This window comes from Apodemus sylvaticus, chromosome 9 (assembly GCF_947179515.1).
Source record: "Apodemus sylvaticus chromosome 9, mApoSyl1.1, whole genome shotgun sequence".
Taxonomy (NCBI): Eukaryota; Metazoa; Chordata; class Mammalia; order Rodentia; family Muridae; genus Apodemus; species Apodemus sylvaticus.
In genome coordinates this window covers 76,735,324-76,750,946 of record NC_067480.1, presented here as the reverse complement: position 1 = coordinate 76,750,946, position 15,623 = coordinate 76,735,324, and the positions used below count along the sequence as shown (strand labels likewise).

At 39.9% G+C, this 15,623-nt stretch overlaps 1 protein-coding gene across 1 annotated transcript in view; it reads left to right on the top strand.

Moving 5' to 3' along the window:
* The window catches only part of Plcl2 (phospholipase C like 2), a 183,005-nt gene that overhangs the window by 103,519 nt on the left and 63,863 nt on the right, over positions 1–15,623 (top strand). The window contains exons 3-4 of the mRNA XM_052191902.1: positions 1,759–4,245; positions 6,691–6,894. Coding sequence (XP_052047862.1) covers positions 1,759–4,245; positions 6,691–6,894 — 2,691 coding nt within the window. The remainder of the gene's footprint in view (positions 1–1,758; positions 4,246–6,690; positions 6,895–15,623) is intronic.

Here is a 15,623-nt window from a genome sequence, read left to right as displayed (position 1 = left end):
AAGATAGAATACAGACTCTGCTTTAGGGATTTGGAACAAATATGATACAATGCATCTTACAGATTCTGTTACTGCAGCCTCTTTTTGTACTTTATCATTCTGACAATATAGTTATAAAGAAACACTGCTTGATGGCTTCATGTCTTGCCTTGTATCTCAGATCACAAAAACCTCCATGGTTCATCTTAAAACTTTGAGGAAAATGGTACCCATATAATTTAAAGAGTAAGTTTCATTACCTTCTGCAAATTGCTTTTGAAATTATAGATAATCAAAAAGTAAGGATGGTTTTAAATTTCAGATATAGGTAGGATAATGGTAGCTTTTTTAAATATAGAGATTTTACTTAAATAAATGCTATGCAGAGTGGGAAAAGCAGAATTGCTTTTGGATATGTTTACATGGTTACATGTTTTTTTTTTAATTTTATTTTTAGTTATACAGTCCCAGCCCCCTTTCTGTTCTGTTCTCTATTTATGACTAGTAAGATGCTAAAAGTTGGTCACAGATTTCATATATTTCCTGAAAATCAATGCTGTCTTTTAAACTTAGATATCCAAAGATATTTGCAGTTATTTCACATTTTTTTCAAATAAAGATATCCTATTGTAGGAAAGGTTTGAAATATACAAGTGAATGTGTGTGCTAGCTTTTAAGTGTGAATATGTTGAATTTTGCTGGAAAACAGTTGATGCAAACTTCTTTTAAAAATGTGCACCCCTAGGGTTGGGGATATAGCTCAGTGGCAGAGTGCTTTCCTAGCATACACAGAGCCCTGGGTTTAATTCCCACCACTGCAGAGACAGAAGCTATCGAAGAATAGGTGCTCCCTGACGCGGTTCACCTGGAGAGCACTATAACCCATGCTTTTATCAGAGGTTCCTGGGCGACCAGTAGCTTTTAACAACTCTATGATTTTAGATATACCCAGGCTATAATCTAAAAATCTTCTCATGTCCAACAAAACTACGATAGTAATCCACATCTGCCCAAAGTATGGAGGACCTTATTGTGATACTATAAAGAGCCAGGAATTTGAGTGTCTATTTAAAATACACTTTGTGGGTTCATACTTAATCATTTGTATCCTAGTCATATATAGAGTCCAGAAATAAACAGTCAAAATATACTAGTGAGCCCAAGAGGCTAGAAAAAGTCTTTCAGACTTTAGTCTGTGTACCTAGCATGTGGGGTGCTACCTGAGTACAGATCCCTGCCACCATCCCTAGAGATCTAATTCTACAGGCTTAGGAACCTGCAGTTTGACCAAGCAGCTCAGGCAATTAGAGGCATGTAGTGCTAAGCCTGTAGGAAGCTCTGATCTGGAGATCAGTGTACAGAGGTACATGAGTGCTGTGGTTGTTGAGTGCTGTGGTTGCAAAGGCCCCACACAAAAATTGGCACTGCAGTTGGCTTAGTGTTCTTCTCTTGGATGCCTTGGAATTCTTGGTAGTTTGTAAGCCAAGGAGTCTTGTATATTCTGAACATTATGCAGCCAATGTAAATAAGTGTCTGCTCTCTGTGAATTAGATTCCTTGACAAATATGAATTGTGGTGACTAAGCAATAATTTCTTGTTCCTTGGCATTAGATTGTACTCTAAGTCCTCTTCTAACTTTAAAGGTGAACAGCTGTCATTCATCACAAGATCCATAATAGGAAGTCACAGTATACAATTTTTCAGGGAATTGAAGTTTAATTCTTAGTCTGAACACAACACCTGTGTTTATGTTATCCTAATACACTTTTCTTCCCTCAGGATGGCACGAAGCAGAAAAGAGAGCGGAAGAAAACTGTGTCATTCAGCAGCATGCCAACAGAGAAGAAGATCAGCAGTGCTAGTGACTGTATCAACTCAATGGTTGAGGGCTCTGAACTCAAAAAGGTTCGTTCAAACTCCAGAATTTATCATCGGTATTTTCTGCTGGATGCCGACATGCAAAGCCTGAGGTGGGAGCCATCTAAGAAGGATTCTGAGAAAGCCAAGATTGATATCAAATCTATCAAGGAAGTGAGAACAGGGAAAAACACAGATATATTCCGCAGCAATGGCATTTCTGAGCAGATATCTGAAGATTGTGCATTTTCAGTCATATATGGAGAAAATTATGAGTCACTTGATTTGGTTGCCAATTCTGCAGATGTCGCAAACATCTGGGTGACAGGACTCCGGTACCTGATTTCTTATGGGAAACATACACTTGATATGTTAGAAAGTAGCCAAGACAACATGAGGACTTCATGGGTTTCACAGATGTTTAGTGAAATTGATGTAGATGATCTTGGACATATAACTCTGTGTAATGCTGTTCAGTGTATCAGAAACCTCAATCCTGGTCTGAAAACAAGCAAAATTGAGCTTAAGTTCAAAGAATTGCATAAATCAAAGGACAAAGCTGGTACTGAAATCACAAAGGAAGAATTTATTGAGGTTTTTCATGAACTTTGTACTAGACCTGAAATTTACTTCCTTTTAGTTCAGTTTTCAAGCAATAAAGAATTCCTTGATACCAAGGACCTTATGATGTTTCTCGAGGCAGAGCAGGGTGTAGCACATATAAATGAGGAAATAAGCCTGGAAATTATTCACAAATATGAGCCGTCCAAAGAAGGCCAGGAAAAGGGCTGGCTTTCCATAGATGGGTTTACTAATTACTTGATGTCACCTGATTGTTACATCTTTGATCCGGAACATAAGAAGGTCTGTCAGGATATGAAGCAACCTCTGTCTCATTACTTTATAAACTCATCTCATAATACTTACTTAATAGAGGATCAGTTCCGGGGTCCCTCTGACATCACAGGATATATCCGCGCTCTTAAAATGGGTTGCAGGAGTGTTGAATTAGATGTGTGGGATGGACCAGATAATGAGCCTGTAATTTACACCGGCCACACCATGACCTCTCAGATAGTCTTCCGCAGTGTCATCGATATCATTAACAAGTATGCATTCTTTGCTTCTGAGTATCCTCTCATCTTATGTTTAGAAAATCACTGCTCTATTAAACAACAAAAAGTGATGGTTCAACACATGAAGAAAATTTTAGGAGACAAGCTGTATACTACATCACCCAACATGGAGGAATCTTATCTACCTTCCCCAGATGTCCTGAAAGGGAAAATACTAATCAAAGCAAAGAAGCTGTCTTCAAATTGCTCTGGTGTGGAAGGGGATGTTACTGATGAAGATGAAGGGGCAGAAATGTCTCAGAGGATGGGGAAAGAGAATGTGGAACAGTCCAACCATGTGCCTGTGAAGCGATTTCAGCTTTGCAAAGAACTGTCTGAACTGGTCAGCATCTGTAAATCAGTCCAGTTCAAGGAATTTCAGGTGTCATTTCAGGTGCAGAAATACTGGGAAGTGTGTTCCTTTAATGAAGTGCTTGCTAGTAAATACGCCAATGAAAATCCTGGGGACTTTGTAAATTACAATAAGCGTTTTCTTGCCAGAGTCTTTCCTAGTCCAATGAGAATTGACTCTAGTAACATGAACCCTCAAGATTTTTGGAAATGTGGCTGTCAAATTGTAGCCATGAACTTTCAGACTCCAGGGCTGATGATGGACCTGAACATTGGCTGGTTTAGGCAGAATGGAAACTGTGGCTATGTTCTTCGACCAGCCATAATGAGGGAAGAGGTCTCCTTCTTCAGTGCCAACACGAAGGACTCTGTCCCTGGAGTTTCACCTCAGTTGCTTCACATCAAAATCATCAGTGGCCAGAACTTTCCCAAGCCCAAAGGGTCAGGTGCCAAAGGGGATGTGGTGGATCCGTATGTGTATGTGGAAATCCATGGAATTCCTGCTGACTGTGCAGAGCAAAGGACAAAAACCGTGAACCAGAATGGAGATGCTCCTATTTTTGATGAAAGCTTTGAATTTCAGATCAACCTCCCTGAGCTAGCCATGGTGCGCTTTGTAGTGCTGGATGATGACTACATCGGGGATGAATTCATTGGACAGTACACGATTCCCTTTGAATGTTTACAGACGGGCTACCGGCACGTGCCTCTGCAGTCCTTAACTGGAGAGGTCCTTGCCCATGCTTCTTTGTTCGTCCATGTGGCTATCACTAACAGAAGAGGAGGAGGGAAGCCTCATAAACGGGGCCTCTCTGTGAGGAAAGGGAAAAAGTCCCGGGAATACGCATCCCTGAGAACACTGTGGATTAAAACTGTAGATGAAGTGTTCAAGAATGCCCAGCCCCCCATACGGGATGCCACAGACCTGAGAGAGAACATGCAGGTGTGTGTCCATGTTTAGATTTCTACTTTGTGCATGCCTATGATTTGTGGATATGTATTTTTTACAGTAATATATTTAATTTTAAATAATTTTGTAAATCTCAACTGGTTATTAGCATGCTTATTACTAGTTTCATTTCTCAACATCTAAACTTCTCGACAACTGTAGTTGTTGAAGTACTGACTGCATGCTAGAATAAACTGGTCTTGTCGCTGACTCGTAAGCTGCTTATCCATGCTCCTCTTACAACCAGTTAGCAGCTATGTGTTTAAACATGGTATACACAGGAAGCTCTGATGTTGTTGCATGTTATTATTTCTTAGATGGAACACAAATTAATGACATGTCAAAGGAAAATTGGTTAAAGTAAAAGGAATGTGTTCCGGATCTTTCTTATGGATCCCTGGTGCTTAGAAACATTTAAATGAGCCAATGTTCTCTTGATTTTAAGGGATAATTATTTACATAAAATATTTATGGTAAGTGTTCTTATGAAAGACCTAACATGATAATTTGTTCTAAAATAACGTGTCTCAGAGCAGTCAGTTAGGAACTGTGCCCGTTAAGGATAGGCCACACATCTAGCTATACACTAGCATTGGCGAGTCAAGCTGGTCTAGACGCCTCTATTCTCCCAACAGAGAGCTCATGCCGTGTGTGAAGCGTGCTCCATGTGGTAGGCACTCTGAGCTGTTTCTTTAAAAATGATTTGTTATTCTTATTTTTGTCTGCACGTGTGTTTGTACACCACATTCATGCCTGGTGCCTACAGAGAACAGAAGAGAGTATTGGATCCTCTGGAACTGGAGTTAAATGACAGTTGTGAGCTGCCCTGGGAGGTCATCGGGAAGACCATCCAATGTCTTAACCTCTGAGTCATTTCTCCATCCCATTTGTTTTCTATTATATACACTATTATAAAAATGACATTAGCATTCCTCTAACCAAGGAAACACTTTCATTTTATGTTTCCTACCTAATTCTGCAGCTACTTCATGACTAAGAACCGTTGCCTGCAGTAAGGACATTTATTGTCTTCCTCTCAAGGTCAAAGCATAACCAAAATTGGAAAGGTTTCTCCATTGTTGAGGGTGCATGCATTTTGGCAAACATTCAGTTTCAAAGAAACCATATTGTCCCCTGACTGTGGCTGCTGGTGCACATGTGGGACATAATTCCCTGTGGGACCTGTTAGGGCTCAGCCACCCTGCTTCAGGACCTGTCTGTACTGAAGCCCACAGCAATGCACATCTGCTCTGTAGTCTGGCTAGCTGTGAGCGTGTGCTGGGAACCAGTCGACAGCAGCTGGCCCTCCAGGGGTTGGGTAGTTATAGTTCAGGGTGTGTAGTAGAAAAAGGGGAAATAAGGTTGAGGGGACAGATGCAGGATATGCTGTGAAGAAAACAGTTATCACAGACTGCTTGGGAAAATACACTTTAGCTATCTCAATAATTTATCTCTATACATGGTCACAAAATGATTTTAAACAAAATGATCCATAGCTTGACAGTCGTGTTTAAAGCAATATTAATAAAAATGAAAATTTTAAATTCAAAACTTAGTTCCAGAGCACAAGTTACTTAGGAGCCTAGATCTGTTCCTTCTAGATACCTGCTCTGTCCAGACAGCATACAAGCATGCCTACAGTCACACACCCAACTCATACTCTGACTTAAATGAGTGTGTGTATGTATGATTATATTATATTATTATATTATATTATATTATATTATATTATATTATATTATATTATATTTTATATTATATTATATTTCTGTGGGGACAGGCTTACAGGCTGTGGCCCTACTAGTCCTACAATGGTTATTTACTAATAGAAGTTCCAAGAAACAAGTAATTGTTCAGTTTACCAGGCCGCATGTCTCAGCTGTTCATTATGCACCGGAATCCTAAAGAAGGAGGCTCTAATGCCAGTAAAGGAATGGACTTGCTACTTAGAGAAAGAAGTCATAGAAAGAGAAGTCTTTCTTCTTCTATGCCCTTTATTAAGATTTCTGGCAGAAGATGTGGTCCAGATTAAAGGTTGATTGTCCTACCTCAAAAGATCTGGATTAAAGTTGTATCTTCTCTTGGGGGTGGTTAGATGGCTCAGAGGTTAAGCACACCCGACTGCTTTTCTGGAGGCCCTGAGTTCAATTCCCAGCAACCACATGGTGGCTCATAACCATCTATAATGAGATCTGGTGCCCTCTTCTGGCCTTCAAGCAGTACACTGTATACATAATTATAAATCTTTTTAAAAAATGTATCTCTCCACCTCAAAGATCTGATCTAGAATAGAAGTGGGTCTTCACACCTGAAACTGTTTAAGAAAAACTCCCTCACAGATATGCCCAGCCATTTGGGTTTTAGTTCATTCCAGATGTACTCAAATTAACAACCGAGAGTAGCCATCAGAGTGACCAAGGGTCTCCTTTCTATTTGCAGAATGCAGTGGTATCATTCAAGGAGTTATGTGGCCTCTCCTCAGTGGCCAACCTCATGCAGTGCATGCTGGCTGTGTCTCCTCGATTCCTGGGACCTGACAATACCCCCCTGGTGGTCTTGAATCTTAGTGAGCCCTACCCCACCATGGAGCTGCAAGCCATAGTACCTGAGGTTCTGAAGAAGATTGTAACAACTTATGACATGGTGAGTCCTGTGGAGAGGGGTATCTTCGGATACCTTATCAGATGTGTATAACTTTAGCTTCCTGTCTCATGCTTCATGTGTTTGTGTTGGAAAAGGGTCCTCCCCTGACTTTGTTGTGTTTGAAAGAGTTTTGTGTTATATCACTGCCTTAGAAAGCACAGAGAGAAAGTCAGAAAAACTTTCTTCAGTCAGATTAAACATTAGCTTCCAAAGAACTGAATCTGAATCAGCTTCTAATGAATGTTTTGCATCTTCTATTTATGTGATTTAGAAACAAAACCAAACCAAAAACTTTTAATCCCATCTTGGAGCTAGTCATTGATTTATTATGTTTCCACTTTTCCCCTCAACCCAGTATAGTAATAAATTAGATATGTTTTTTTCAAGATATACCTGAAATTCCATCAAGGGCAAATGTGTGGTAATCTCCTTCCTGGGGCAGCTGCCCTGAGGCATCTTCATTTGTAATCAGCATAGTGTTGATGAGTTACCTTCAGGACACCTAGAATATTACATTTTTACCTTCAAGATTTATCTTGCATTTTTCTTAATTGTATGCCATTCTTTTGTTGTGCTTTATAATTTTTCGAAACTCCGAGGAAGAGTTTTTCATATTGTATTCATGTATGAGTTGGATGGAGGGCCACTTGTGTGCCATGTCATGTATACCTGAGTCAGAGGACAACTCTCAGGACTACTTTCTCCCCTGTTGTGGAATCCAATGATTGAACTCATGTCCTCGGGCTTAAAAATCAAGTACTTTTCACCATTGAGCAATTTCACTGGCCTGTTAAGGAAGAATTCAATTTGTGAATGGCACTCATTTCAAATTTCTAATATAGATGAGGCTGTTAGAACTGGCTGTGTATCAGCAGTGACTCCTTTAGTTTGGTGGTGCTAGACAGTCTTCTCTCAAGTAGGCCCGGCTGTAACCTTTTACCATTGACGATATTAGGGATAAGTGGCTTGCCACAACCTCTTCCATTGTAAAAATGCTAGCTAAGGCCAGGTGGTAGTGGTGGTAGCAATGGCACATGCCTTCACTCCCAGCACTTAGGAGGCAGGGGTGGCGGCGAGGGCAGGGGTGGGGGCATGTCTATGAGGTCAAGGCCAGCCTGGTCCATAGAACAAGTGCCAGGGCAGCAAGGGCTACACACACAGAAACCCTGTCTTGAAAACCAAAGCCAACCAACCAACCAAACACCAGTCAAGGCCAGCTATGTTCAAGGAGAATATAGAATTGGCATCGTTCATCTTATCTAAAACACTTTTGCCTGCTTTATAACTTAGTCTGAAAGCTGTAATTTACGGGGATTGGGTGATTAAAAGGGATGTACAAATATCACAGGCTAGCATTTCCCACACTGTTAGGAGGAACCTTGCTTTCTTAGGATATTGATAAACATCACCTGGGGAAAAGGTGGCAGAGAGAAATAATTTGGGGAAATGTTCCTCTGAACAAAACTAATCAGAGGTCATTACTGCCTTCTCCTTTTCATCCACTCCAGAACCCTAGCCCATGGGGTGGAGCCACCCACAGTCAGGGTGACTTTTCCCTCCCTTGTTCAACTTCCTTATAGACAAACTGAGGGATATGCTTCCCTGGTGATTGTAAACCCCACCAAAATGAGCTCAGCAGTCCCTGTAGTCACACTGCGTCCGGGCTTTACCCTCCTTCCCATTTTAACTTAGATTTCAAGGACACTCGAGATACAAAAGACAAGCATTCCCTGCTAGCAGCAAGCTGCAGAGTATCATCCACTGGAGAGAGCACTCGGTTCTGAAGAGAACTTTAAACACACCCGAGAGAGTAGAGGGAATAACCAATTTCAGAACATGTCATCAAAAAGGTATAATAAAACACCATGAAAACAACAAAACAACAGGAATGAATGCAATTTGTTCAATAATAACTCTTATTATTAATGATCTCAGTCTCTCAATTAACAGACAGACACATACTAACAGACTGGATTGGAAAATGCCTAATGAAATACAAGAAGTAATTAAAATTTTTCTTGGAAAAAAAAGCCTGGGGCCAGATTTGTTCAGTGCACAATTTTACCAAACTTTAAAAGAAGAACTAATACCAGTTTTTCTAAAAGTATTCCATAACATAAAAAGGAAGAAACATCTCCAAATGATTTTTTTACTCACAGGTGAGTAAAAAAAATTTTTTTTTGAAAAATCTATTAGCTACACAGAAGGTTAGTATCTAGAATATACAATGCATTTTTTAAAATATAAACATTAAGAGAACATTAAACCAGTTTAAAAATGGGTCTTGGATTTGAACAGAGGTGCTCAAAATATAAAACATAATAGCTAAGTAATCATTTTTACATTGTTGAACATTTTTAGCCAAAAGTAAAATGCAAATTAAATTAAACTGTTTTGAAATTTTATGTTACCCAGTCAACATGGCTAAAATCCAAAATTCAAATGATCTCAAATACTGGGATGGATGTAAGGCAAGGGGAACACCTTTTCATTTGTTGCTAGTGGAGTGCAAACTGGTACAGCTACTATTGTAAAACACTACACACTCGAGTCATAGAATATGGAGAAATCAAGCTTCAATCCTACCTAGCTTTCGTAGTGCTGGAAGGTGGCAGAGGAGAAAATAGTCATGCATTTCAGCTACCTATAAACTTTGCAAGCTAGAACTATGACTGGTTTGAAAAGATATGCTCACTGGTGCAATAATGGCATGAGTGTTATAGCAGTAACCAAACACTTTCTGACTTGATTTAAGGCCTACTCCATAATATGGAACCCATATCTCACAGCAAATTCAGGGCCAAGAATTTGTGGCTAGACATGACTTTGAAGAATATCTACTGCTATTATTACAATAAGTGGACATTGTATTAAACAACTGCTGATGAATGTTGCTATACTCACAGATTAGTGCGTCTCTCAACACCTATCAGAACAGCTTCTTTTTGTAGAGATGGTAAATACAGCATAGATTCACAACTGGTTACGGTGCAGAGAGTAAGAGACTGTAGAAGACTTAGCTTTGAATGATGGGACATCTATAAAAGAGCTCCTCCTCCTTCCCCTTCCTCCTCCTCCCCTTCTGCCACTGCCTTCTCCTCCCCATCCTCCTCCTCCCCCTTCTCCTCCCCCTCTGCTGCTTCCTCTTCCTCCTCTTTCTCCACCACCTCAAAACTCAAAAGATATTGCAGAAAATGAGTTAGGAAGAGTGTAAGAGATAGGAACAGTAGATGACTTTAACAAGACAGTGTTTACCAAATAGAGCAGGGTAATTGCACATATGAAATCAGAGTAGTTGTGACATCATACCCATGACCTCTGCACGCTCAAGACAGACAAAATCCCAGCATAGAGCAGTGAAGTGGCCATGAAATCTCACCATCTGCTGAAGAGCTATGGGGATTGATACCTCCTGGGATAAGGAGAGTTAGTTTTCTTTAAGACTGTGGTCCTGGTTGGTGGAACACACTCCAGGGGGTAAACACACACTCAAGAATATATAGCCAACACTGATTATGTGTTTTAAAAATATACAGACACAAAATTGAGTGATATGGAGTGAGTTGCAGATGTGGAAGGAGTTGTAAGGGGGTGTATATAATCAAAATACGATGCATGAAGTTCCTAAAAGTTAAAATATATATCTAAGTAAAATAAAGTGTAAAGGCCAGGGTCAAGTGTATCTGAAACCATTGGGGACATAGTATTCTAGTATCTGAGGGCCTACATATCCATCATGATTATATCCTGTCTTCGGGATCCATGTAGCTCCTAAAAACTAAGAGGTATGAGAGAATCAACTCAGAAGCCTATGCTGGGATTCCTATTGGATGCTGTAGAAAAATAAAGGAATAGAGTAAAAATGGAAATGTTTGAGGCAGTCTTTTATGTCTAGTTATTTCCTAACTCTAAGTTGTATTGGAAGAAGATCAAATTAATAGTTGGTATTTGTAGATGTTTCTTAAGCTTAAACCACAAATAAACTCACAGACCTTCTTCATTGAACAAAACCTGACAAGAACTTTGTCCACCTATTGGTCTTTTACTGTTTGTCTTTATTTATTTATTTATTTATTTATTTATTTATTTACTTTTTGTGATTTCTTTTTTGTTTCTTTCTTTTTCCTTTTTTGAAACAAAGTGAGGAGAAATCATAAAGTTGGGTGAGTAGAGTGGTAGAGTGTGGGGTGTGTGGGAGGAGTTGAGGAGGGAAAGCATGATTAATTGTATTATATGAAAAATTGTTCTTTAAATCTGTGAAGTGAAAGCCTTTCTTTACACAGCAGTGTTGATAGTTGACACAGAGTTTAGGAACCTTCTGTTTATGCAGAGACATGGTTTTGTGTGCCTTCTCTGCTACTGCTACATGCAGTGCTCTGCTCAGTGAGGAGGAAGTCACAGCTCAGGGTTAGTGCAGCTGCTGTCTGGATCAAGGCAGAGATGACCTGCAATAAGGTTACTGATGATCTCTATCTCCTTCATGACTCTTTCTTTTACAACTTCTTTTGTTACTCATCTTGAAATCCAGAGCTCCTTTCAATTAGAGGAGCCACCTGTATGGACAGATTAAAAATGTATGCATAAGACAGATAGAATGGTATGCTTTTAGAACATGATTGACCAGAAGAGAGGGAAGCGGAAATAGTTGGGGAGTGGAGGAGTGATAATTATGGATATAAGTGCATCTTGCCAAAAGGTAAAAAACCCATGATTTGTAGTTTTATTTGGTGACAGAGAATCTCAGCAAGTGATGCTTCTAAGAGAATATACCCAATCAACGTTTCTCAGTTACCAATGAGAGAGAAATGGTTACAAGGTGCTATGATGGTGGTATTATGTGTTATCAGGAGCAAGGAGACTAGAAATGTCTACATTTTAGTGCTTCAAGATTCACACACACTACTGATTATATAAGTGTTTCTGATCCAGTTTAATGCCTTTATATGTTTTTACAGAAACCATTATATGAAAACTACATGGTCTCCCTCATATACAGAATCTAGCCAATAATATATGTACACATGTAAACAAATATCTGTATGGATCTAGGGTAACATAAAAAAGAGAACAAGAATAGCTTAATATTAGCATGAGGGAGGGCTGACTGGAGGCAATGAAGGAAACTTATGAAGGAGGGTAAAAAGCTAAGTGTTTTTCTAGTTTAACTCTGTCATGGAGTTTTCATTTTTGGTGGCAGATAAGTGCATTAAATATATTTGATATTGAAAGAATAAAATCTGTGAGGCTTCACAGTTTACATTTTTGAATGGTTTTTGTAACTGTATAGACATTCAGTGAATTGTATAGTCTTTGGATCTGGGTAATTTTGGTGTAATTTTTTTTTTTTTTTACTTTGCTACCTTTTTAATAATAAAGTTTAGAATAAGATTTTTAAAAGAAACTTTTAAGGAACACACATTTAAATGAATCCTAACACAGGTACCCAGGAAGTTAGGGAAAGAGTAGTATTTGGAAGTACTGGCAATATCCTTGAAATAGAGATTGCCATTGTCTCTGTTAGGGTTTCTATAGCTGTGATAAAACACTGTGATCCTAAGCAATGTGGATAGGAAAAGGTTCATGCTACAGTCTGTAGTCCATCATCCAAGAAAGCTGAGGCAGGAACTGAAGCATAAGCCATGAAGGAATGCTGCTTCCTGACTTGTTCCACGTGATTTGCTCTGCCTGCTTTCTTATAGCACCCAGGACCACCAGCCCAGGGATGGCACCACTCACAGTGTCCTAGTCTCTTCCACACATCAAGACAATTCACTACAGGCTTTCCCATGGTAGGGGCATTTTCTTAATTAAGGTTCCCTTTCCAAAAATGATTCCATCTTGTGTCAAACTAGCCAGCACAGTAGACCCCTGTCAGCTTGACATATAAACACATCACTGTTAAACCTTTCCTTGGTTGTTGTCCTCAAGATGTTATATTAATATCAGTATTGTAATATAAAACATACTCCAAACTTTAAAAGTGTCACTGTCTTAAAAGTTCGTCTTTTTAAAAGCATTCAATATGGCTGCCAACTTTCAAAGCCACTCCAAAATATCTGAGTTTCTAAAATAGCCAGTCTCTCCAAAATAACCAGTCTCTTTTATTAAACTCCAAAGTTTCTTTAAAAGTTCAAATCTCTCAACTGTGAGCTCCTATAAAATAGAAAATAAATGAAATATTTTCTTCAAGAGAGAAGAAGCTGGCCACAGTTATAACCAAACCATAGAAAAATCAAAGTTCAAAATTATACAAAATCCAGTGCTTAACCATGCCTGAGATTCATGGTCCTCCAGGCTTCAAAGGTTCCATTTCTCTACTTCTGCTATTTGCAACATAGATAGCTTGTTCCTAGGCTTAAGTCAGCTCTACTTCATGACTGCTGCTATTCTTGGTTGCATGATCTGAGACTCTCCAAAATGCTGGGGTCTCCATTGTAATTGGGCTGCACTTTCACCAATGGCCTGCTGGTCTCTTCAGAGACTCTGTCCTACCACAGGGTGACAAGCTTCAGTCTCTCCCCATAATCCCTGAAGTGTTCACTGCTACTCCACCTGTACCTCCACGGGTGGCCTGTCCTGACTTCTCATGGTGCCAAATTTCATCTGCTCTTCATGACTTCTTCATGCCTTCAGAAACAGTACTACCTGGGAGAATCGTAGACTACAGCACAAAGTACAACCTTTGTCCACTGCAAACTACAGTTTCTGTGTGCTGATCCTGATGAAACACTTCCCAGATTTTGCCTCAATAATACTGGTTGATTTTTAATCATAGATTATTCTTCAGTCCTAGTTGATTGTCTCAGAAATGCCAAGATTCACTTTAGTAGCTCTTTATTTAGAGTATTGAATGGCCCAACAGAGTCTTTAAGGGACTTTAAAGCTTCCCTCTGAAATTTCATAATCTATTGTCTACATTTCTCTCAATACTCTTATCTTCTGAGCCTACATAAAACAGCACTCCGAGCTCTGAACACTCAGTGGGTTTCCAGCCCGAAGTTTAAATGTTAGATTCTCCCAAAACATTTGTTTAGGTCTCTCTCGGCAATACCCTATGACCCAGTACCAATTTCTTTCCTAGGTAGGTTTTTATTTCTGTGATAAAACACTATGGCCAAAAGCAAGTTGCAGAGGAAGGGGAGTATTTTGTCTTATGATTGTAGTCGTATCACCCAAGGAAGTTAGGACAGGAACCTGGAGGCAGGAACTGAAGCAGGAGCTGTGGATCAACACAGCTTACTGGCTTGTACCTTGTGGATGGATCAGCCTGCTTTCTGTCTTTTTATTGGATATTTCCTTATTTCCATTTCAGATGTTATTCCCTTTCCCACTGCCCCCCCAAAACCCTCTATCCCTTCCCTTCTTCCGTTTCCATGAAGATGTTTCCCCACCCACTCCTGCCTCTCCGCCCTCAGAGTCTCCTACACTGGGGCCTCAAGCCTTCCCAGGACCAAGTGCTTCTTCTCCCATTGATGTCTGACAAGGCCATCCTCTGTCTACATATGTGGTTGGGTCCCTCCATGTGTACTCCTTGGTTGGTGGTTTAGTACCTGGGAGCTGGGGCGGGGGGGGGGGGGGTCTGGTTGGTTGATATTGTTCTCCCTATGGGTTTGCAAACCCCTTCAGTTACTTCAGTCCTTTCTCTAACTCCTCTATTGGGGACCCCATACTCAGTCCAATGGCTGGCTGAGAGCATTGGCCTCTGTATTTGTCAGGCTCTGGCAGGAGAGACAGCTATACCAGGCTTCTGTTAACAAGCACTTCTTGGCATCCATAATAGTGTCTGGGTTTGGTGACTATATACAGGATTGATTCCCAGGTGGGGCAGTCTCTGGATGGCCTTTCCTACAGTCTTTGTTCTACACTTTGTCTTCGTATTTGCCCCCGTGAGTACTTTGTTCCCTTTTCTCAGAAGAATTGAAGCACCCACACTTTGGTCTTCCTTCTTGAGCTTCATGTGGTCTGTGAATTGTATCTTGGGTATTTCAAACTTTTGGTCTAATATCCACTTATCAGTAAGTGCATACCATGTGTGTTCTTTTGTGATTGGGTTACCTCACTCAGGATATTTTCTAGTTCATCCATTTGCCTAAGAATTTCATGAATTCGTTGTTTTTAATAGCTGAGTAGTACTTCATTGTGTAAATGTATCACATTTTTGTATCTATTCCTTTGTTGAAGACATCTGGGTTCTTTCCAGCTTCTGGCTACTATGAATAAGGCTGCTATGTACATAGTGGAGCATGTGCCTTTGTTATATGTTGGAGCATTTTGGGGGTATATATAGCTGGGACCTCAGGTAATAATATGTCCAATTTTCTGAGGAACCACCAAACTGATTTCCAGAGTGGTTGCACCAGATTTCAATCCCACCAGCAGTGGAGGAGTGTTCCTCTTTCTCCACATCCTTGCCAGCATCTGCTCTCACCTGAAGTTTTGATTTTAGCCATTCTGACTGGCGTGAGGTTGTTTTGATTTGCATTTTTCTCGTGACTAAGGATGTTGAACATAAAACCAGATACACTGAAACTAATAGAAAAGAAAGCGGGGAAGAGCCTCAAATACATGGGCACAGGAGGAAATTTCCTGAATAGAACACCAATGGCATATGCTCTAATATCAATAGCTGACAAATGGGACCTCATAAAATTGAAAAGCTTCTGTAAGGCAAAGGATACTGTCAATAGAACAAAATGTTAACCAACAGATTTGGAAAAGATCTTCACCAA